The 24,419-nt window shown below is 42.9% G+C and overlaps 1 protein-coding gene across 5 annotated transcripts in view; it reads left to right on the top strand.

Annotated features, from left to right (window-relative positions):
- Window positions 1-24,419, top strand: part of LOC147015913 (slit homolog 2 protein-like) — a 628,660-nt gene that overhangs the window by 121,156 nt on the left and 483,085 nt on the right. For all 5 annotated transcript variants that reach the window (XM_085848522.1, XM_085848524.1, XM_085848523.1 and 2 more), the window contains 3 exons: window positions 6,575-6,646; window positions 9,783-9,854; window positions 10,859-10,930. In XM_085848522.1, coding sequence (XP_085704648.1) covers window positions 6,575-6,646; window positions 9,783-9,854; window positions 10,859-10,930 — 216 coding nt within the window. The remainder of the gene's footprint in view (window positions 1-6,574; window positions 6,647-9,782; window positions 9,855-10,858; window positions 10,931-24,419) is intronic.

Below are 24,419 nucleotides of genomic sequence, written 5' to 3' on the forward strand. Positions count from 1 at the left end.
GTTATCACCAAAAAACAACGTTGCATTTATATAGACGTTTCATGGATATGTTCACAAACATTAATCTTTTTAAACAGCTGTGTGTGATGGGTGGAAAAAATTTGTGGCTCGCTAATTTAGAAAACGCGTTAATTCGGCAAATGGTTTGGAAATCGGGTGTTATTTCACAACTCACTCAGGGTGATGGAGCACATACCATGCGCTCAGGATGACGGAGCACGAACCTCTCACTCAGGACAACAGGACACGGACCGCTCGCTCAGGCCGGCGGGGCACGGACCGCTCGCTCGGGCAGGCGGGGCACAGACGAGCTCACTTGGGCCGGCGGGGAACGGACTGCTCGGGCCGGCAGGGCATGGACCGCTCGTTCGGGATGGCGGGGAACGGACCGCTCGCTTGGGACACGGACCGCTCGCTTGGGACACGGACCGCTCGCTTGGGACACGGACCGCTCGCTTGGGACACGGACCGCTCGCTTGGGACACGGACCGCTCGCTTGGGACACTGACCGCTCGCTCAGGCCGGCGGGGCACGGAGGAGCTCACTCGGGCCGGCGGAGCACGGAGGAGCTCGCTCGGGCCGGCGGGGCACGCATGAGCTCGCTCGGGCCGGCGGGGCACGCATGAGCTCGCTCGGGCTGGCGGGGCACGGAGGAGCTCGCTCGGGCGGCGGGGCACGGAGGAGCTCGCTCGGGCCGGCGGGGCACGCACCGCTCGCTCGGGCCGGCGGGGCACGGAGGAGCTCGCTCGGGCCGGGGAGGCACGGCAAAGGCATCTGTAGTGAGTAAACGATTTGTTCAGAATGATGTAGCGTGGTATTGCTCTTGACTGAAGGGCGCTCATCAAATGGCTTAAGCACTCAAGCAAGCACTCCATTTAAATGGTTGATTAGGAACGGCTGGCCAGGCTATGGCTGCATACCATATAGGATCCCTTTAATTTTAAAGCCGGTTTTTACTTCGCATGCAGCAGTTAAAGAAATAAAATAAATTCGTTCAAATAATAACTTTATCTACAAGAGTTGCTTTTTATTTTATGTAGAACCACCCTGGAGACATCACAATGTTTAATTATCCATGAAATAAACATTGCAGATAATTCGCCATCTTTCCTGCTCGTCTGTGCACGCATCGTTCGCGGTCCACATAAACGTTCTTCCTTTGTTTTAATACGTTTTTCACCGGATTTCCTTTGATTCCCTCGGAGCACCTCGGAAACCTCTGAAAGGAGAGGAAAAGATCTGGCAGATGTTATGGATAAGCATTTCCTCTGAGGGACAGGGCCTGCTCGTCTTTGCACACATCAGGTGGTACATCATTTGCGGTCCGCACAAACGTTGTAACTTATTTTTTTCTATACCTCCGTTTTTCACCAGATTTGGTTTGATTTTCTGTTGAGCACCTCATGAAACCTCAGAAAATATAGACACTGATCTGGCAGATGCTGTGGATAGTCAGAGGCAGTCCTGCTGAAGGACAGGTCATGAGGTCTCGCACTGAATGCATTGTCATATAGCTCAATGAATCTGGTTAATTTTGGAACATTCTTCAATGCTTTCTTCATTCAATATAATTCTCCAAACAGTAGAAAATGAAAAGTTTAATGCTTTCGAAATTTCACATTTTCTTGTGTATGTATGGAGAAGGAGGGAACAAAGCCTTGCTTGCTTAAAGTAAATAGGTACATCGGCTTAGTTATAAGACTCGTTATTTCCTTAAATTATCAGATTTCACTCGAAATTTCAACACTTGCTTACTCCGAAAGATATCCGATCCTCAAAACCGAAATAATATTTCGATGATGTACTTTGATTCGTCTGTGAGAATAGATCGTGGAAAATCGTATCATATAATGCATGAAATCACTCCAAGCTTCTAATTTGAAAACTATAGCACTGCAAAAGCAATGTATACAGCGATTTGTAGCTATGATGAACAGGCATTCGATATTATGAGTGAGGAAAGTGCAAAAAATACTTTATCGTTAAGAAATCGTTGCGGCCTGTTACAAGTTGAGGCATGGTTGAGCAGGCCAAAATACATGGCGGCTTCAAACCCGGTGAGGTTATGCAGGAGACACCTGAAGACCCTGAAGAGTGAGGTGGCAGAGAATATGCCTAATAAGGGATATAATTAAATAAAGCTGTTAATTATCTTCAAAAGAGGTGTTTAAGTTAACCCAAACACACAATTTTCCCTCTTGCACTTCCTTGGAGTTCCCTTATTATGTTTGCAAAGTTTCAGGCTCATAGGTTTTATGGTTTCGGAGTTGTGAAGGAGACACACACACACACACACACACACACACACACACACACACACACACACACACACACAACTGACACACATTTCCTTTTGTTGGTATGGATGTGGGTGGAGGTGTATCTGGTGACTGTTAAGTTGAAGAGTGCTCTTATCGTTTTATAATGGTATAGATGGATGCTTTCATTATGACGTCATCATTGCAGATGTGAAATGCGACATCCGATCAATATGAATATTTTTGATGGTCATTTGATGATAAGTTGGTCAACAGAAAAAAATTGTTGACAATCGGTCACTTGGTTCGGCAGCCATATATCGATATATATTTTAAGCCTTCAAAAATCTTCTTCTCCAAAATGGCTGAACAGATTGAGGCAAAACTTTACAGGTCTGTATAACTGCTTATCCATGAGGAGCAAAAACTTCCCTACCTATGACGTCATAGATTACATGGTTTGTCAGTGATGATTTTTTTTTGAAGAATAAACATTTACAAATCATCTTCTCCAAAATGGCTTGACAGATCGAGGGGGAACTTTTCCCACATGTTCCCCACATATTGGGGAAACCATGGTGTCCACGAATAATTCATGAGACACATGGTCTAGCAGCCATATTGGATTGAAAGAAAATCTTTTCAAAAACTATTTATCTTGAACAGCTTCATGAATCAATGTGAAACTTCAAAATTATGATCGGGTAGTGATAGCGAATATAAGTTTTATATTTCGACCTGAACGGATGCATGGTGTGGCAGCCAGAATTGTTTATTTTTTTGAATCCGGGTTATTTTTGATTTATTTATATATTTTTTTGAATAAGGCTCACTTGGCTGCACCAGATGCATTTGAGGTAGAGGAGTAACAGCTGAAGCCTGACTCCTATCCAATTTCTTCATGATGACTTCATCTTTGCTTTTTGTTTCTTTTTTTACATAACACACCAGTACACAAACACCACACAAAACAAGTCCTGGCAAGGGTCTGCAATCTCTGATTGCTCTTTCTTGTTGGAATTGCATTATAGTGGATTTTGAGATATTTAAAAGTAGATGCATAATGTAGAGTTAAAAATGTTTTGATGCATCACGCACAGAATTTAGTAAAGCCGATTAAAAAAGGTTTCGTTGATATTTTTTATACAGTGATCTAATCTTCAAAGCATTCAATCTTCCCTCTTACTCAGACAGGATGGCACAGAGGTAGCTCACTTACCTTTGAGCTGTCTGTTCTCGGTTCAATTGTTTACCAGACTATATGAACCGATGGATTGGTGCTTCCAATGCAAGGCATTGCATCACAAAGTGTGCTGTCCCTCAGATGGACATTCATCTGGGTGTCCCGTCTGCTAGCATTTGCTGGTCACGGTGTCTTTTGAGAAGAGGTGGTGTGTTATCGCCGACATTCTGAACAAAATGCAAGTCCCTGCTACCTTCAGTTGAACATCAGGCCTGGTCAACTGGTTCTTGAAATACTTAAGCCAAAACTTTTCCCACCAAACCCACAAATAATGTGCGACTAATGGAGACCTTTAATAGAAGTAGTGGTTAAGTAGTTGCTACTGCAGCTACTTATATGTGAGTGATGTAGTTGTATAGTTCACCAAGATTAATATAATTTTTTTATTTTTGTAATATAATATAACCATTTTATTTTTGAGAAACACAGATTCAAAGATTGGCACATACGAGGGTTATGATGTCAGATTCTACTTTTATTAATGAGAGATTTGTCCAACAAGCTACTGGGAATGTAGCAAGTTTGTAGGCTGTAACACCCTTTACTTTCTCCTCACATTGTGATCCAATGCTTATAACGTGTCTTGCCTTTTGACGTTTTTACCCCACACACATGGTGCGAGAAGTAGGGTTGAGCAATTGGTTCACTTTGTCTGTCTGTCTGTCTGTCTGTCTGTCTGTCTGTCCATAAACATCAGTTCATAATAGAGGAACAACTCGATTTCAACTGAATTGAATGCTATATTTTGAACAGGAATCGGAAAACGAACCTGTAGTAGATCGGCAGTACTTTGTCTGAAGTCGTCCCCATTGTGCATGCTCAAAGAGGAATGAAATAATGTTTTATTACTCTGCCTGGCAGTCAAACAAAATTGAAAATCATTCCAAACTGGAAACTTACTGTTTTTAAGGACGTCATAAAGGACACAAACAGCATGTACGAATAACTGTTTCATATGCAGCCTGTGGCTGCTGGTTGCATCATTGCTGGGAAGCAGGGGTGTGCTGCTGATGCAATGCCCCTGTTGCCAGAAAGCTGGTACTCATTTTGCTGACTTCGGAAGGATGACTGGCTAAGTTCACCCACACGGTGTGATTTCAATGACACGGCAGGAGCTTTAGCTCAAAACCCTAAGATCTCAAGCCAGCCACTTTAACCGTTAAGTCAACACCAGGGTTTTACACCACCTTATTAACGTGTTAAATAAGGTGGTGTAAAAGACATCAACGGTGGTAAACTTCTTGAATTTCTTTTTTCGACGACGTTTACAATCTTTCTTTATTCTAATTGAATTATATACATGAACACTGGAGAACACAAATCGCGTGTTTTTTGGCACTTTCAAAACCCTATCGTTTAGCAGTACTTGCACAAAATGTTCTGGTCTTTGACATCATCACGACCAATCAAATTTGCCATTTGCAGATCCCACCCTTGTCTTTGTTTCTTAAGACTATGTGGTGTAAAGGTGTTCACTGAACTGTCTAGTTTCTTTATCAACAAAGGCATAGCGATTCAACCTTTTCAATTGGTTCATGACAATAATTTGACAGGAAGAAGCGATTAGGTTTAGGATCAAAACCTTTTCTAAAACATGAGTATATGTGGTAATTATCATCCAGAAAATTCAATCAAGTAGACGCTTTGTTGATAACTGATAATCCAGACTATTTTATGCAGAGCACAAAAACACAACACAACATAATAGCATGTAGTGTTGGCAGGCTCTCGATCATTGTTTTTTGTAATGAGTGGTTGTAAGAACGTATTACTTGTTGGCATTTCACATTAACTTGGCTTCGCTGCAGTTTGATTTCCTTTCAGTGTCATCTGCGGAGATCGTTCCATCTGCTGCGCCGATCGAACGCTAATTGGTAAAAGGTTATTGCAGCAAATGAGATGCACAAATGCGCTTTGTCGGAAGCTCTGTCCCGGTCCGCCTTGCCAACTTCGAGCAGAAGGCCTCGGCAAAGTTCCAATTCTCGTGCTGCCTCCCGCACCAAATCTACCACCTGCCAACACGTTTACACAGCTGGGATCCTTATTTCACACTGATGGTACAATTACATTGTGATTTATAAAGGAAACCAAGGGCAATCTTTTGTGCGAGCAATTGAATTGCGTAGCATATGAAATGCTCCTTGGTTCTGAATGTAAAGTAATCGGACACCTGTGCACACCACCAACAACATACCGGATATGGTATTTGCAGAATTGTACCTTTTGGTAAGGTCAGTTATGCCATAGATTAATTTGTTGGGCTTGGTTGGAAACCATCCATACATCCTTCCATTGGGGCCATACACTATGCAGAGCATTGTTGCTGCCTCAGCAGTCTGCTTGACTATTGGACATGATCCTGGACGGATCACCACTCAGACACAGGATACCAGCATGCTGGCACTCACTTTGCCGTCCTCGGAAGGATGACGGGCAGAGTGAACCCCACCTGGTGTTGATTCAACAGCTGAGTGGGATTTGAACTCAGGATTCTAGGATCTCCAGCCCTCCACCCTAACCATTAAGCCAACACCAAGCATAGTTGGAAACCACCGCACACTTTGTGGAGCGTCATCTCGAGGAGTGTGTTCAACCTCATGCACACAAGTTCCTTCATAGTTATAAGTTTGAGGCACATTTGTTTTGCACAAATCGGAGGTTAGATTTAGTGCACAACACACACTTCTTGTTCCTCAACATTTCAAAGTTAAGATTGTCATGTTGTGCATCACTTTTGGGTATTGTCTTGCAAAATGGTGGGGATAGGGTGGTTGGGGATGGAGGGGGGAATTGGTGGCACTTACAATGAACTGAGACATTTGATAAATTCATTCCCAAATGATAAGTAGAGTGAAAACACAGCTGCCATCCAGCATGGGCGTCGAGGTGAGGAAGTCTATGTGTAAGAAGTTCAACACACTCTTCTGGAATAATGCTCCGAAAGTGTGCCGCCTTTGCCACAATGGCGTGATTAATTTTCAGCTGCAGAGCACACACGTGCAGACCACGTGAATTGGCTTTCGCATCTGTTCCTTCATTTTGATCGATTTGTTTTGTCGTTCTTTTTGACCAGGGATTTGAACAGGAACAACATCACGCACATCGGAAATAATGACTTTGCTGGACTCAAGAATCTTCGAGTTCTGTAAGTGTGCTGAGCCATTTTGTCACTCACTTGGTTGATATTTTATTTGATCTGATGGTGCTCAAACTAACGAGATTAGCAGGATAGCGGTAGGAGAGTCATGCTTGCCTCTGAGCAGTGTGGTCCATCTTGAATCGGATCCAACTAGAAGTACCCTTTGGTGCAGTCGCAGCACTGTATCATGGAATGTGCTATGCTGTGGATGAGATGTTAAGCTGGCTGTCCAATTTACAATATGTTGCCATTAAAGATTAAAAAAAAAACTTGTGATACATTTAAAAAGGGAAGGCTATCAAGACAGTATTAAGTTTTATCCTAAATGCCTTTTATCATGAGAATAATGCAGATTTGCCTCAACACCTTATATCATTAAGACCCTCCCAGGTCAACCGTTTTAGTGGCCCGATGAAACTCTCTGTGGATCCACCAACAGTTGATCGATCTTCAAATCAGAGATACGAACATGAAACAAAATAATGTGTAATATTGCATAATCGGAGAAAAAAGAGTTAGTGTATTAATTTCAATATTAGGGTCTGATAGGATGGTGCAGAGACGGCGAGCGTACTCATCTTTGAGCTATCTAGTCTGGGTTCAACTCCTGACCTGACTATAAACTGTCAGATTGGTGCTTCCCAGGCAGGATATGTCTTGATAAAGCGTGTCGTCCCTTGCATTGGACGTTAAGCTGGGTGTTCCATCTGCTAGTTTGAGATTGTGGATGTTAAAGATCCCACGCTGAAGAGTAGGTGGGAAATCACCATCACCCTGATCAAAATCCATTCCGGTCGAACGTCAGGCCTGATCAGACGGTTCATAAATGGAATAATTTGGGCCGTTTTAACGAAGTAGTCATAGTCGTTACAGTAATTTCAGTAGAGTACTTATAATATTCTTAAAGTTTGAGAAGCTGACATATTGACACTGTCCCTTCTTTGATTCAAGCTAAATCTTTGCAGCTAAATCTTGTGTCCCAAACCCATCACTATCTCTACCCACTTTACCCAGTCGCACCCAACTGTCCCTGGACTCTGTATCCTTTTCTCCTGACAAGGTGGAGAGCTTGCTTTCAAACCTCGAGTCAGATTCTGCAACCGGTCCAGACGGCATCAGCCCACGTGTCCTCAAAGCCTGCTCTTCTGCTCTTGCTCACCCTCTCTCTGTTCTATTCACCCTCTCATTTTCCCAAGGTCATCTGCCATCTGCTTGGAAATCTGCTAACATCACTGCCCTGCATAAAAAAGGTGCAAAAACAGATCCCTGTAACTACAGACCAATCAGCCTTCTCCCAATCATCAGCAAGGTTATGGAATCCATCATTGCTTCAGACATGAAATCCTTCCTCTTCTCCAATGGCTTGATTTCCAATCATCAATTTGGTTTCAGACCAGGTCACTCTACCCTGGATATGCTGCTACTGCTCTCCCATCAATGGATGGAGGTCCTCAATGCCAGACAGGAAATCCGAGCCGTATCCCTGGACATATCACGTGCTTTTGACACAGTCTGGCACCCTGCCCTACTCACCAAACTCTCTTCCCATGGTATTCAAGGCCATCTCCACTCATGGCTCGCAGACTTCCTCTCCTGTCGCAGTCAACGTGTGGCCCTAAATGGAGTTCTTTCATCCCCTCTTCCTGTGCAGGCTGGAGTTCCTCAAGGTAGCGTTCTGGGCCCTGTTCTTTTTCTGGTTTTCATCAATGATCTCTCGGACTCTCTGGAAAATCCTCTATTTCTCTTTGCCGATGACTCCACCCTCTGCCGTACCATCTGTCATCCCTCAGACCGGCAAGCAGCAGCTTCTTCGCTCACTGCAGATCTGGATAAAATCACAAACTGGTCCAACACGTGGAACATGTCTTTCAATCCACACAAATCTCACACTCTCACTATGTCTCTTCGAAAGGACCGTTTACAAAACCCCCCATCCACTTTCTCAACAATCCTCTGGAAGAAGTCTTTTCTTTCAAGCTTCTGGGTCTCACTATCTGCCATGACCTTTCCTGGGAAAGTCACATTTCCAACCTCGCCTCAAAAGCCAGTCGCCGACTGGGAATCCTCCGTCGTGCAAAGTCCTTCCTCGGCCCTCTTGAGCTCCTGACCACTTACAAAGCTTTTGTCCGTAGCCTGATGGAGTACTGCTCTCCCCTCTGGGCTGGTGCTCCTGCCTCCCACCTTTCTCGACTTCACGCTGTCGAAACCAGGGCTTTTAAGATCATTGGCATCTCCCGCAATGAAGCTGAGTCTTTGGGCCTCTCACTCAATCACCGCAGGTTGGTCGGTGGTCTTTCTGTCTTCTACCGACTCCTCTCCAGCCTTGCCCCCCTGCTCTCTCTGCGATTTGTCCCAACCACATTTCCACAGGGCGCTCAAGGTCCGCCAACAACCCCCTTCTGGTAAAACTACCAAAATCACGAATCACTGCTCATCTTCACGCTTTCATTCCTCTTTTTTCCCGCCTTTGGAATAAACTTCCTCACTCTATTCTTTCCCATTCTTCCCTCCAGGCTTTCAAATCAGCTGTTCACCACCACCTCTTATCTTCCCCCATCCAAATCCTCGATCTTTTCTACCCCCGATAATCCACCCAAGCCCACTTCCTTCAATTCTCCTGCTTTCCTTCCTGAAAGTCCCTGTAATGTCCATCTTCTCCTCGCCATGTTCCCCGTCCCATCCCCATCCCTCTCCCTTCCACAGTTCACCTGTGTCTGTTCCCCAATGTTTTGTCCCTTCCACTCCCACCCCTCTTGTCTCATGCCTCCTTGCTGTGACTTGTGTGTTAGCTCTCATACGAGCCTCGACCAAGGTATACAAAAAAAAAAAAAAAAAAAAAAAAAAAAAAGCTGATGTCATGTTAATTGGTTTAGAGATCAGTGATTATTAAATAAACTAAAATGCTAAAAGTGATATTAAAAGATTTTCTTTTGAACGACTTTGACTCTAGTACACGTACATGCCAACTTTGTTCATGTGTGTACATGTACATTAGCTTGGGACCCAACATTTCAACAGATCTATATTATTATGATGTCATTGTATGCTTAACTTATGTTGATGCAAATGAGCATTCTTGTATTTGTTTGGAATAAAATAATTTCAAACATTTTCCTCACCCTCGTCCACATTGTTTTCACAGACAGCTGATGGACAATCAAATATCCAGCATAGAACGGGCTTCATTCAAAGATCTGAAGGAACTGGAACGGCTGTGAGTTATATTGGACATTTGGGATTTCCTGGCAGGTCCATAGCTCAAGCACCACAGCTGATAAATACTTTTAGAGCTGCGAGGGTCATGAAGCAGCTATTGGCTCTGTCTCAACCTCGGGGCCTCATTTCCTTTGTCTGAGGCTGAGCTCAGCTGGCCTTAACCTACAACCCGAAATGAATGTCACCATGCACACCTGACTCCGCGATGAAAGCTTGCTTAAAGTAGCTTCACAGATCCATGATCGGGCATTATAATTGGGCTTTCATGACATTTGGTGAGGTTCAGGGCAATGATTCGTTTTTTTTTTTAATGGAAATCGCTAGGGTCAAAGGTTGGTTGATGAATGCACGATCACTACCGGACTGCTGGACCAGCAGTCAGGATAACGTCTCAAAGCAGCCTTAGCATTGCCCCTCATAAATGCTTCAGCAATATGGTATGAATTTACTTTGCCCTTAAGCACTATAAAAATCACCAAGATTAACTTTTGACCTCACTTCTTGAATTATATTTTTCGTGTCCCCTGCCTTTCCTGAACTAATATTTTAAACGGACATTCTCGGGGTAGTGTAGTAAGTTAGGCTAGTTGCTGTGATTTACATTGATCTGTCTATTCTGGTTTCATTCACAAGGAGGTTGAACCGAGCAACTGATATTTTGATTAAATGCCAGCAGGGGGCGCAATATCTTGGAGTATGCTGCTTATTAAGATGGGGATGAAAAGCAGGCTGTCCCATCTGCATTTAGGTCATGGACGTTTAATATCTCGTAGTGTATTTCAGAGAGTAAGCTAGGCCTTTGGCCGAACTCCCTGCTCAGGGTTGTCAGAATAATTTGTGCCATCCGCTGTAGGTTGTAGAGCTCACATGTGGATATGGCACAGGCATGATGGGCCAAATAGCTTCCTTCAATGCTTAACTTTCGTATTGTTTTCATAATTTGGTATCCTCTGGACAACAGGATTTATTTTGTTTGTTTTTTTGTATTTTTTGTTTTCTTAGTCGGCTGAACAGAAACCGACTTCAGGTTCTTCCTGAGCTCCTGTTCACTGGAAATGCAAACCTCATGCGACTGTAAGTGATAACCCTGCTTTATGATTTTGGGAATCCTTTTCCAATGTCAACATCTTGTCTCTCTCCAATCATTCGAGTTTTTCCTTCATTCCTACAACCCCACCCCTAATCAACAATCTTATCTTTTCCTTTATTTCTGTTTGACTTGACAGCAAAAATGGTATGTGTGCATAAAGGATTGTCCTTCCTCTTCTTCAGTCGACTGATCTTGGAAATTTGGTCTTCGGCAAAACCATAAAAAAAGAAAAAGACATGAAACGGTGCCACATGTCATTATGTGCTTGGAATTTATTCTGCTTTTCTGAAACGGTTCAAGTTTGCTGTGTGCTGTGTGGTGAGAGATCTTTTGAGAGTTATTTATTACACAACAAGCAGTTTAATGCAATAGATTATGCGATGCAAGTGGTTGCAAGAACTTTGTGGTTGCTTCAGGTTTTCCGTTTGCCGAATGTGATTTGATTGCCTTGTTCAAAATGCGAAGCTACAACCTCGAAGACCTCGTCAGATCCTTGTGGTTTGAACATTGATGAGGTGGTGGATGTTCCTCACTATGTACCTTGCAGGAAGAAAAGCAATACAAATGATGGCGGTTCCAATCATGAAATCGATATGTTGTCGTCGTTCATTATTGTCTCGAGTCACAAATGGACCGCATAACCAGGATTGAGCGATATCGAAATGCTTCATTTGCAAATAGTTTAGTTTCCCACTGAGATGATTGACATTGTTAAGAACCAATTATAAGTGTCTTTTGCCTTCCTGAATGACTTCAATACCGAGAGAGCAATAAGAATACCGATTATGGTCGTCACTTAAACAGCGTGCTAAACACACCTGCTGCCTCTCTCCTAGGTCCTATGAATTTAGCATGCTGCTTGTTTCTGAGACATTTTACAAATTATATCAATGCAGAGTTGGGGAAACTTTGATTATTGTCAAATTCTATTAACATTGATCATTCATGAGTTCGTCGTTTTTGGTGTTAATTTTGTCTTGTGTATGTAACCACTTTTTGTTGTCTGCCAACCTTGTCTCCCTGATGGTCTCATCTGTCTGATGAAACCTCGAGCAATCCTTTCTCCGTAAACTCGCACTCTTCCCCTTTCTGCTTTGACAGTCCAATGGGGGGAAACTATGTGATGGGATTCATTCTCATTAACCTTGCATGGATGGGGCCTAGCTAATGGCCTTGGTATTAATCCACTGGGAGCAAACCCACACCATGGGCATGCAGATTGCTTGCAGAAGTGAAATTGAAATGCCAAGGTCTGCATTTCAATACCAGATAATGTAGGCCTACCGTTTTTCTTGCAACATCTTGGTATGCACGGTGAATCGCGTCTTCGAATTCGAGAATGAGGGACGGTCGTACCGGAGTCAACCGGCTGCTTTGCGTTTACATGCAATGTGTCAAAATCCAGAAGATATGTTTGATACTTGAAACAAAACTGGCAAGTTGGAAACAGCTGTGAACCTCGATGATGCTGTTTGCGCTTGGCAGGTCATTTTTGCGGAGTGTAGCAGTCTTCTTCCAGAATCTCGTCAGCATCTGTCTGTTCTTGTCTATTCTTGTGCCAGTAAGCGATAGCTGAGTGAGAAGACTGTAGGATTTGGTGTTGATGCGATGATTGTGAATATTTTTCGGGAGAGAAAGAACAATTTGGATATGCCAAACATGCTTGTTTATCATGAGGTAGTTTTTGTCTAATTTCCTGTTTTGATTTTTTTTTTTTCACGCCGTCTTTACAATCGGCAGCAATCTCCTTCAATAAATGAGATATATTGAAACGTGGTGAGGGGAGAAATGTTTTTTTTGTAAGTGAGGTATAGTAATCGGTCTTTTTCCTTCGTAAAATGAGATAATATGATTTTACAATTAATATTTTAAACTGTTATTTGCCATGAGATGCTCTCACACCATACACATTACAATAAAGTACTATTACAACCAAATAATACAGCAATAGATTGCTATTTTCTATTGACCGTTTTATCAGCGTTTATTCGTGTGAACCGAGTCGGTCGTGGGTTCAAAACCTCTCGGCACCGTAGCCAAATTCGAAACCCCTTTCCCTGACATAGTTATCTTAAAAGATGTAAAACATCCCTGATCTTTTATTTATTTATTTTTAATCCAGTGATCTAATGCTCATGGAGGAGATTGTGCATGTATATTGTATACAGAAACTTGGTAGACAGGTTGGGTGTGTGACAAGGAGGAATTTTTGATATTTTGGTGAATATCAGGATCTGGATATGAGAATTTTTGAAGTGATTCTTCACCATTGAAAGGTGGGGCAAAAACAATTTTTAGTACAGTACTGGATAGCATAATCATCTCAGAAAGTTGTGAACAGATTTTTTTTTTTTTTTTTGTCTTCATATAGTCTGGGCTCGTGGAAGAACTTTAATTAGTACACTGAATGGATCAGGATGCAACAGGGCAAAAGGAACATTTGAGAAAGGGGGAAACACCAACAGCGGAGTTGAAGGCGATGATAAAGGCAGACTTGCACAAACAATGGGTGTGGGGAGGAAAGGGTGGTGGGGAGGATGCATAGCAAAAATAGGCAAAATTGATACAGAAGGAAACTCAGGATGCAAACTGGAAATTTGTAAGAAGTGCTTGGGATGGGGTGAAGGGTGGGGGGGGGTAAGTGGGTGGGTTGGGTTAATGAGGGTAGAAAAGTTCATTGGGATTGGGGATGATCTGAGATTTTTTTTGTACACATAGTCAAGGCTCATACACGAGCTAACACACAACACACAACACACAACAAGGGGAGCAGGAGACAAGAAGGGTGGGAGAGGAAAGAACAAAACAGTGGGGAACAGAGGCATTAGGAGATCGGTGGAAGGGAGAGAGATGGGGTGGGGAACATGTGGAATACAAGATGGACACTACAGGGACTTTCAGGAAGGAAAGCATGGAATTTGAAGGAAGTGGGGTTGGGGTGGATTCACGGGGGCAGGAACATTCGAGAGAAAAGATCGTGGTTTTCAATGGGGGAAGATAAGTGGTGGTGAACAGCTGTTTTGAAGGCCTGGAGGGAAGAATGAGATTGAAAAGAATGTGGAAGTTGGTTCCATATGTGGGGGACAAAAAAGGAACAAATGAGTGGAGGTGAGCAATAATTCTGGATTTAGGTAGTTTCATTAGAAGGGGGTTCCACCAGAAGTTGGGGGGGGGAGGACAAAGCATGGAAAGAGCAGAGGGTGCATGGCCAGAAAGTAGGTGGTAGAAGACAGAGAGACCACCAGCCTGTCCTGATGGCAAAGTGATAGGCCTATCTGCTCAGATTCATCACATGAGATTTCTAATATCACATGAGTTTTCTTGAAACTCACATGAGTTTTCTTGAAACACACATCACTCACATGAAACACACATCACATCACATGAGTTTTCTTGAAGGACTTGGTTTCTAAAGTATCAAGCTGAGCAAGATGTGAGGCAGGGGAGCCAGCCAAGAGGGGAGAGCTGCAGATGAAGGCCTTGTAGGTGAATAGGAGTTCAGGAGTGCCAAGGAAGGACTATGTACAACAGAGGATGCCCATTCAGCAAGTGGGTGGCCAACTTTGAAATGTGGTTTGCCCAATAAAGATCATGGCTGGTTGTGAGACCCAGGAGTTTGAATGACTGAACTTCCTCAAGAGGATTGTTAAGAAAGTAGATGGGGGTGGGAGGGGGAGGGTTGTGAGGTGGTCCTTTCGGAGGGAGATAGGAAGAGTGTGAGATGTGTCAGGATTGAAAGAGATATTCCAAGTGTTTGACCAGCTTGTAATTTTCTTCAAGGTCTAAAGAGAGGGAAGAGGCTGCTGCCTGCCTGTCTGAAGGATGAGGGATATTAGAGCAGAGGGTGGAGTCGTCAGCAAATCGATAAAGGGGATTTTCCAGGGTCATAGAGATCATTCAAGAAGGTTAGGAATAGGACTGGGCCAAGAAACGTGCCTTGGGGCACACCAGCCTTGAGAGGGAGAGTTGATGAAAGAATACCATTGAGAGCCACACATTGGTTACGAGAGTAGAGGAAGTCAGGAAGCCATGTGTGGAGTTGGCCTTGGATGCCAAAGGCAGAGTTTGGAGAGCAAGACTGAATTAAAGGCACGAGTCCCGTGAAATGGCCCTGATCTCATGTTTCACATTCAGGGCCTCCATCCATTGTTGAGTGAGTAGAAGCAGCATGTCCAATGTAGAGTGATGTGGTCGGAAAACCAAATGGAGATCCGAGATGAGGTTGTTGAAAAGGAAGGATTTCATATCTACTGTAATAATCGATTCCATGACCTTGCTGATTGGATGTAATTCGATGGGTTTGTAGTAAAGGGGATTCGTTTTTGAAACTTTTTATTTAATACGGAGTGGATTATGGATTATGACAGCTTGGTGGATGAGTTGGCTGGGTAACAAGAACAAGCTGATGAGAATTTGGTTAAGGTCTGGATGCAGATCCTGCCTATCAGTGGGATATAAAACGTAAACTCTTTAGTCTGGCAAAGGTATGCGCTCAACCGAGTGCATTTGTTGTTCGTTATGTGTTTACAAAGGAATGCCAAACGGTGCAAGTGAAAAGATACATTTCGTCTTTAAAATTTTATTTATCTTTCTTATCTTGGGCCAGTATTATAGCTCAGAGATGGCATACTCTCCTTTGAGCTGTCTAGTTCTGGTTTGATTCCCGAATCCTGACTGTAATTTGTCATCCTGGTGCTTCAGAGGTAGGAAGTTGCATCAAAGAGTGTGCTGTCTGTCAGATGGGATGTTAAACCTGGGTCATGCTGCGATAACATATGCTGGTGGACGCCTTTCACAAAGAATGGGCTATTGTGTGCCAGCACTCTGGCCAAGTTCAAAATTGTGATAGCTAAGGAAATGTACAGGTCAGGATACCAGCCTTTTTGTGTGGTTGATGGTAAGGCATGGTTGACCATTGGTTGTTCCTTGGCTCATTATAAATGCTTTAACATATTTGAACATGCTGTTCTTTGAGTACTTGCACCAATGAAAGTGTGCATCTGGGACATCCATATGCTCCTGGAATGTCTCTGACCTTGTTGAATGTCCATGACCTTATGGAATGTCCAAACATTCCTGAGATGGCCATGTGCTTCTGTGTTCACAATATATTGCGAGACTGACCATGACCTCCTGGGATAACCATGGGCTCCTGTACTGGCCATCATCTTCTGGAATGTCCATGTGTTCCTGAGATGGTCATGTGATTCTGGACTGGCCTGAAATGGAGAGCCATTTATTCTTGGGATGCTTATATGCTCCTGAAAATAAAAGCGTGTATAAGCTTTACAATGGCTCCGTTGTCAGCTTGCTGCATCATTCAGAGTTTTTATTTTTATTTTAAATCATCCAGGATGAAGGTGCATTCCATTTCCTTCAAAAGGATGTTGAAAATAGCAACACCTGCCTTCAGCTTCATCTTTGTTATGGTCTTGTATTATTTTGTGTGTTTGGTTGTAAGATAAGAAAGCACTTTGAAATCATCAATAATAGCTCAAGGTAGTGTTCCTGTCTTGCCTGATAAGTATCATGGGGATCTTCAGGAGGAAAATGAAATTGACCTGAGTCATAGGTAGTAAAATTTGCTGAATGCTTGGCTCTCCAAAACACTGTTTGCTGGTCATGTAAATGGAGCAAAAGATAAGCATTATCTGAAGCAGCATTGAATGGAAGTGATAGATGAGAGGGATGAGGGATATTCAGTTTTACCAAACAAAATGCTAACATTGGTTAAACACACACACACACACACACACACACACACACACACACACACACACACACACACACACACACACACACACACACACACACACACACACACACACACACACACACACACCTCCTGACTGTTATGGTGAGCATCACCGCGGATTATGTCTCACATGGTAAAACCGCATAATCCACAAAGAACAACTGTCCATCTGCCACCCAGACAATTATTCCCACTAATGAAAATAATTCAACCAGAAAGCATGTGAGGTGTTCGGCGGATAAATGGAGATCCGGGGAGTGCTCGTCACACTCCACATGTTTCGATATATATATATATATATATATATATATATATATATATATATATATATATATATATATATATATATTAGTCGTGTCCAGGGGGTTAACCCCTACCTGGACAGTTGGCCAAACAGTGATTCCTTGGAGGTCAACAGCCGAGTTTCTCGGAGATCAATGGTGCGTGTGGGAAGATGGTTAAGCGCTGCACCAGAACAGCACAAATGCACGTACAGAAGCAAATTGAATTAACTAAATAATAATTTAATAACAATAATCAAATACGTACAATGTCAATAATTCAAATTGTAATAATGAAAGAAAAACGTGAGGTAAACTAAATCTAAATCTAATTGAAATGCCTCCACACAGATTTAAATACACACAAGGGGGCAGATAAAAGAAAGAAAAATGATCCCCCCCCCCTCGATTTCGGCACTTAGCTTGGTCCAGATGGTCCAGATTGTCCTTATGGAACGTGGAATCGAAGCACTTCGTAGACACGCCCAAAAATGGTACCAAGCCATCCTCTCGCAGCGGGAAGAATGTACGTCGGGCAATTTGTGAGCGGTAATTAACATCAAGGCTCAGAGACCACTGTGCAGCTTCTTTTCATGAGCGAATATGCCAACCGTTCCTCTCTTGCACCTCGTCTGTTCACAACGATGGGCCACATGACAAGACAATATCTGAGGCCCCATGTTGAGGCCACGAGGCACGCTCTCCTTCCCTCCTCAGAAATGCACACACTTCACAGCTCAGCCGGAAAGTCAATGGCTAGCGTCTTGATCAGTATGCTGCAAATTCACACAGCACGAACATAGGAATTGTGCAGCAAAGTGAGATCCTCCGTGCCCTCTGACGAACATGGCCTCTTCTCTCTCGTGTCCTGTTACATCCTCCCAACACTGGTTATTGGTTATTGGTTATTATTACCTCCCTTGGTTATTACTCTGCAACCTTCCCCTCTTCCTCGACATCACCTGAACCAAACTCCTCCTCCGGGGCATGGACTGCTCACGTGAAAACCCACATTCCAGGAAAGCATGGCTTCTGCCCGCTTGTAGTTGTTTAGGGACGTGTTCCGCACCTTTATTGCCGATCTTGTAATACAAAACATAGGGGAGGTTCACAGGAGGGCGATCACATACTCGGGCAATTGGTCTTAAACCTGACCGAATTAACACAGCACCACCCCCGTGTGGTGACAAGTAAGATAAGCTCACAGTTTCCCCTCTTAATTACATCAAGATGTCTCCTACACAGCCACGGGACAAGCATCTCTATACGATCCTATCTTTCCTCTTAAATTCCTTCATCTACCCCACAAACATAACTATGTGTGTGTGTGTGTGTGTGTGTGTGTGTGTGTGTGTGTGTGTGTGTGTGTGTGTGTGTGTGTGTGTGTGTGTGTGTGTGTGTGTGTGTATGTGTGTGTGTGTGTATGTGAGTATATATATATATATATATATATATATATACTGTATATATATATATATATATATACTGTATATATATATATATATACTGTATATATATATATATATATATATATATATATATATATATATATATATATATATATATACATATATATATATACACTACCGGTCTAAAGTTTTAGAACACCCTCATTTTTCCAGTTTTTACTGAAATTTAAGCAGTTAAAGTCCAGTGAATAACCTGAAATGGTTCAAAGCGAAGCGGTAAACTGCCAGAGGTTTAAAAAAAAAAGTTTAGGTTCCCAAAAACTGAAAAATAATGTAAATTTCAGAGTTGTTAAAAAAGGCCCTTTGTCAGGGAATAAGTAATGGGTTAGCAACTGCAGCTGTTCTGTAGCAATGGAAGTAAATTAAGCCTTGAAAGTGAATGCAAACAATTCTGACAGGTGTCCCAACTTTTGTTGATTAATTACAAACCCTCTGTCTGTATAAAAGCAGTGTTGGAACAAACTGTGTTGCTACACCCTCTGAAGCATTATTTGGCCAATATTGCACTGCAGGAAGTAGTATATTGCTATCATAATAGCAAGAAAAAGACAATTAACAAAGGAAGACAGACAGACCATTATAACTCTTGAAAGTGTAGTTCTTTCCTTTGGAGAAATTGCAAAGGAAGCCAAGGTGTCAGTGAGTAGTTTCTTACACCATCAAAAGGTACTTCGAAACTTGAGGAAACTCTGACAGGAAGAGGTCTGCAAACACAATCCCAAACCCCACAAACCCAAAGGCAAACCCAAAGCCACAACACAATCAGAAGACAAGTTTCTGAGTCAACAGCTTGCGTGATAGGTGGCTCACAGGACAGCAGCTTCAAGCAAAGCTTAATACTGGTCGAAGTAAGGAAGTCTCAGTTTCATCTGTGAAGAGAAGACTTCGAGCTGCAGGTTTGACAGGTCGAGTGGCAGTAAGAAAGCCATTGCTGAGATGGCAAAATTATAAAAAGAGGCTTGCCTGGGCCATGAAAAAACCACCAGTGGACTACTGAAAACTGGAAGAAGGTCTTATGGACCAATGAATCAAAATATGAAATCTTCGGTTCATCACGCAGGATTATTGTACGCTGTCGAGTAGGTGAAAAGATGGTTACTCAGTTTGTGACACCAACTGTCAAACATGGAGGAGGAAGCGTGATGATCTGGGGCTCTTTTGCTGGATCCAGTCGGCGACTTGCACAGAGTGACTGGCACCCTGAACCAAAAGGGCGACCACAGCATTTTGCAGCGCCATGCAATACCCTCTGCTCTACGCCTAGTTGGTCAGGGGTTCAACCCACAGCAAGACAATGACCCAAAACATACCTCCAGGCTATGTCAGAACTACCTTGCAAGAAAAGAGCAAGACGGCAGGCTTCAAATCATGGAATGGCCAGCATATCTCCAGACTTAAACCCCATCGAGCTTGTTTTGGATGAACTGGACAGAAGGGTGAAAGCAAAGAAACCTAAAAGTACAACACATTTGTGGGAACTTCTGCAACAGTGTTGGGAAGAACTTTCAGAACAATATTTGATTTCCATTGTAGAAAGAAAGTCACGAGTATGTTCCGCTGTTATATCTGCAAAAGGTTACAACTTTGATGAGTCAAAAATGTAGATTAAATTTTGTTCAACAAAACGATTCCATGATTTCTTTTTTTATCTGCAATTGTTTATTTGTTTTATACATTAAAATAATACATTTTATATTATTTGTTTTATACGTGCGGCCAGACGGATGGTAACGAATGGGTAATTTTTTTTTTTAACAGTTCTTTTGTTTCGGTTTGTCGAATTGCTACGGTGAACGTAGAAATGAAAAAAGTTATAACTCCGCGCTATAATTCCACGGCGACCTTACGACCTGTAAAGTATAGCCAAACGGTGTAGGGCCACCCTGAGGCCACCGCAGAAACTCTGTGGCCGCCGCACGTTTCTGTCAATTCAGGGGGCATACGGCCGCCGTATCCTCTCTGTAGAGCAAATGTGACTTAAGCCTTAGAAGCAAAAATATCCTGTGTTTGCTTCCGTGTGAGGTATGACAAAAGACGTCCCTACACATGACGTCATCACGCAGCGATGTCTGCAATTGCAGCAATGCACTAATTATTGGAGCATTTTTTATAATGTACTAAAACTCATGGGAAAATGATATAGGGGACAAAGGATAGAAAGTTTATCTGCTGATTACTATGAGAGGGAGAAGAAGAAGAATAGATTAATAAGAGTAGGAAATATGCAAACATGGCAGTTTTGTGGAAGGTGTCTCACTGTCACCTAATCCAATACATAAAGCTGAGTTTGTGTCTGTGGGTGGATGTGTGGGTCTGAACAAGGAACGTTTTCATTCCAACGAAAATATTCATGTTCTATCTGCTGTTGGGATGTGCAGTGGTGTGTTGTTACCAAGCAGCCAAGCCAGCCGTTGCTATATATATATATACACATATATGTGTGTGTGTTAAACACATGATGAAAAGTAATGCCTCCTATCCCTTGTCTCCAAAACACGTAAAGATATTCAAATGGAACAAAGACAGATGCTAAGATCAATCTTTATTCTACCTCAACATAATCATCACTGTGGTCCATATGTGTCTGCCAACGCTCAAGTAGTTTTGTGATGCTGTCACAATAGAACTGTGCGCCCTACTGACCTAACCAGTGCTTCACAGTGGCCTTGACATCATCGTCGGAAGAAAAAATATTCTCCACGAAGGTGTTCCTTATGTTTGGAGAAGAGATGAAAATCTGATAGAGCCAAGTCGGGGCTAGTGCTCCCCATACGGCAGCACTACATTGACTTTCTGACTCTCAGGATCATAACGGTGCACCCAACGATCATCTCATCTCATTCACAGTCAGTCATCCCATCTCTCATCTCCAGTGCTTCACGCTTGACAGCACCGAAAACGTTGTGCTGCCCTCTGCCATCTTGTCTATTGGAGCACTGAGACGACAAATGTCAGAATCACGAAACTTCGCTCTTAGTGGCAGGAAGAACGAAAGTGTGGACTGCGCTTTGTTTCATTTGAATATGTTTACCTTTTTTCGAGAGTACACCCACACACACCAACACCCATTCTAATGGCATCAGACCACTGTCCTTGGCACAGGGTCATTAAGGGTGAACCTCCAGATTATTGAGGTCTTGTACTCCTGTGAGTTGTAAAAGGAGTATATATATATATATATATATATATATATATATATATATATATATATATATATATATATATATATATATATATATATATATATAGTTGGAAGAGGACTAGGAGCCTGGTGTTGGCGCAGTGGTTAGGGCAGTGGCTTGGGATCCAAAAGGTCCTGAGTTCAAGCCCCGTTGGACAACTGAATGACAGGCAACTCAGCCTGTCATCCTTCCGAAGTCGGCGAAATGAGTACCAGTATACTGGGCCGGTGTATACCCCGCTTAAAATAGGTGTACCATATCCCTGTGTCATAAGAGGCGACCAGGGTTGTGTCAGGAAGGGCATCCGGCATAAAACATGTGCCAAATCACTATGCGGATCATACGGATGATCCGCTGTGGCGACCCCTAATGGGAGCAGCCGAAAGAAGAAGAAGAAGAGTTGGAAGAGGACTACTTTATGTTGGAAAGTTGTTAATATTAAAGAACAGCCATATCTAATGTAGAACTATGATGTGGCTTTGTCTAAACAGGCTCTTCACTTAATCCCAGTCCCTCCCTCCCTCCTAAACCCTTATTATGAAAGCTGTATACTCTTGGTTTAACACTTCACATACATGCACGTAAAGGGTTAAAATGCAGGCGTTGCTTTTATCATGCTAACAGCATGGCAATCATCAAGAAAGGTTGAAATAATAAACTTTATAAACTTTATGGCATTATAAAACCTAATTGATATGACCATGATGCAACATTCACAAAGATTTTCAATTTGTTCTCCTTTTTTTTTCCTTGTAATATGTAACTCTTTCCTCATTGGCATTATTTGTGGTGGGTGAAGTGAAAAGCTGAAAGGAGACTACTTGATGAATCACCTGAAAAAGATAAAAACTGCCATAGCCATTTGTCTAATGCTGCGACATGTCTAGTTTAACGCTGTACTAATTCCACCATGTGTGAAGCTGAGATCTGCATGCTGGTCGTGCCCCCTAAAAGGTGCCGAAATCTCATCATTCTCACTCCATGCGCCTTTATGGTCCCAAAAGTCCGGTGTCAATTGCACAGAGTTGCGTCTAAGTCACGCTAAGCCTACTAATCTCTTCAGCACGTGAATGCGATGCAGTCGTTGTTGCAGTGAGAAATTACCGCAGTCATTTCACTGTTGTCGTGCCATCCTTTTACTCGCTGTGATGTCTTCAGAGCTTATGAACTTACCTGTGGGATCAGCAAGTACGATCGACTCGAGTCTTTCTGTGCACGATTCGGTCTTCACGCTTCTTGACTTGTCTGTATTTTGTTTAAAATGTATGGATCTCTGGAAATGAGATCGCATACAAGAAACATGCAATATGGTCTGAGGAATGAGTCTTCACCGTACAGTTCACAGCAGACAATATTGATGTTTGCATCCAAGCTGTGATGCTTTTACATTCTACATGCCATATTTAACATTTTTTTTTCCTCCTCCACAGACCGTCTGAGCTGTGTGACGCTGTCAGCAAGCTGTTTAGACGTAACGTACTCCTCGTGACCGAGCTCAAATTATCAATGACATAATCTAAATTTTGACTTCCCTATGTTTGCAAACATTACTTTGGGAGTAGCAACACACAGCATTTCAGTACCCTCTGAAACCCCCACTTGCATTTCGAAATGCTTTGCTTCATATCAATCTTTGCTGAAGTGTGGCATTCCTCCAAACACGTTTTCTGCTTCAGCCAGTAGGTATCCTCCGATTTTATTTTTTGGGAAACCGTTGTCTCTGTTTGTGCTATGTTGATGCATTGAACAGGTGGGCCGGTGTGCTGTGTCTAAACGGAGTGTACTCCAAGCTAACGGCCTTGCGGTGCACACGGGAGGACGCAGGCTTGCACATTAACGATTCAAAGCCAGGCTTGTATCTGAATAATTCTCCACACGCACAATGAATCAACACTTGGAGGCAATAAAACTGCCAAATTGCAATGCATGTGATTGACATTCAATATATCATGATGTTTGTTTATCTGGCTCACAGTTGTACTTCAGCTAAATTAAGTGAAGTCGGGCCTGTTAAATCGAATCCACCTTCAGGAAATTGTCTATGAAATCGTGTTGATTGATTTCATTTCACAAAGAAAGATTTTTTTTTTCTAAAGTGGAGAAGCATCTTGTTAAAAGGAATACAAACATTGGTTTGTTACTCTCAGAGCATTTCCACAAACTGCTAACATAACTCTGGCTCTTGACTGCGTGCGATATGATCCTGCAGCCTTTTTTAGTTCTTGTAAGGTGATCGTCTGTTTCCGATTTCCCTTCCCTTTTTGTATTTAAACGGGGCTTGATGTACAGTCGAACTGGTGACCTATAGAAATCGTGTGCCTGTGAGAGGGTGGCAGGTCTTGTTAGCCTCCCCAACCAAAGACACGGCCAATTCCCACGGACGCGGTTGCCGTGGAGACCTCAGGATTGCCCACACACCAGGAGGCCTCGATTTCTTGTAGTGGGTGAGAGAGAGAGAGAGAGAGAGATCGAGCACTCAGGTTTGTAACTGTTACCTGCATAATGCAAGAACAACCCTTTGATTTGACAAACTTTTGGTGCCCCTCCAGCCGGCTCTTCATCGCTATACCTTCTTGTCCGCTCTCCAACTCTTTGCACCCGCCCGTTTCGCAGCCAATTCCCAGAGACGGTTGATCCCTCACGTACATAGCAACAAGGAGAGCCACAGGCTCTGGGCCTGCCTAAACACTGTGAGCAGGCTTTTACTTGGCGCCCCAAAGGACCCAAGAAGACGTGTGCACAAAGGAGACTTGTCTTTCTGTGGGACTTTTGGGAGTTTGGTCATT

This window comes from Eptatretus burgeri, chromosome 12 (genome assembly GCF_056783735.1).
Source record: "Eptatretus burgeri isolate ZD-2024b chromosome 12, Ebu_testis_v1, whole genome shotgun sequence".
Lineage (NCBI taxonomy): Eukaryota > Metazoa > Chordata > Myxini > Myxiniformes > Myxinidae > Eptatretus > Eptatretus burgeri.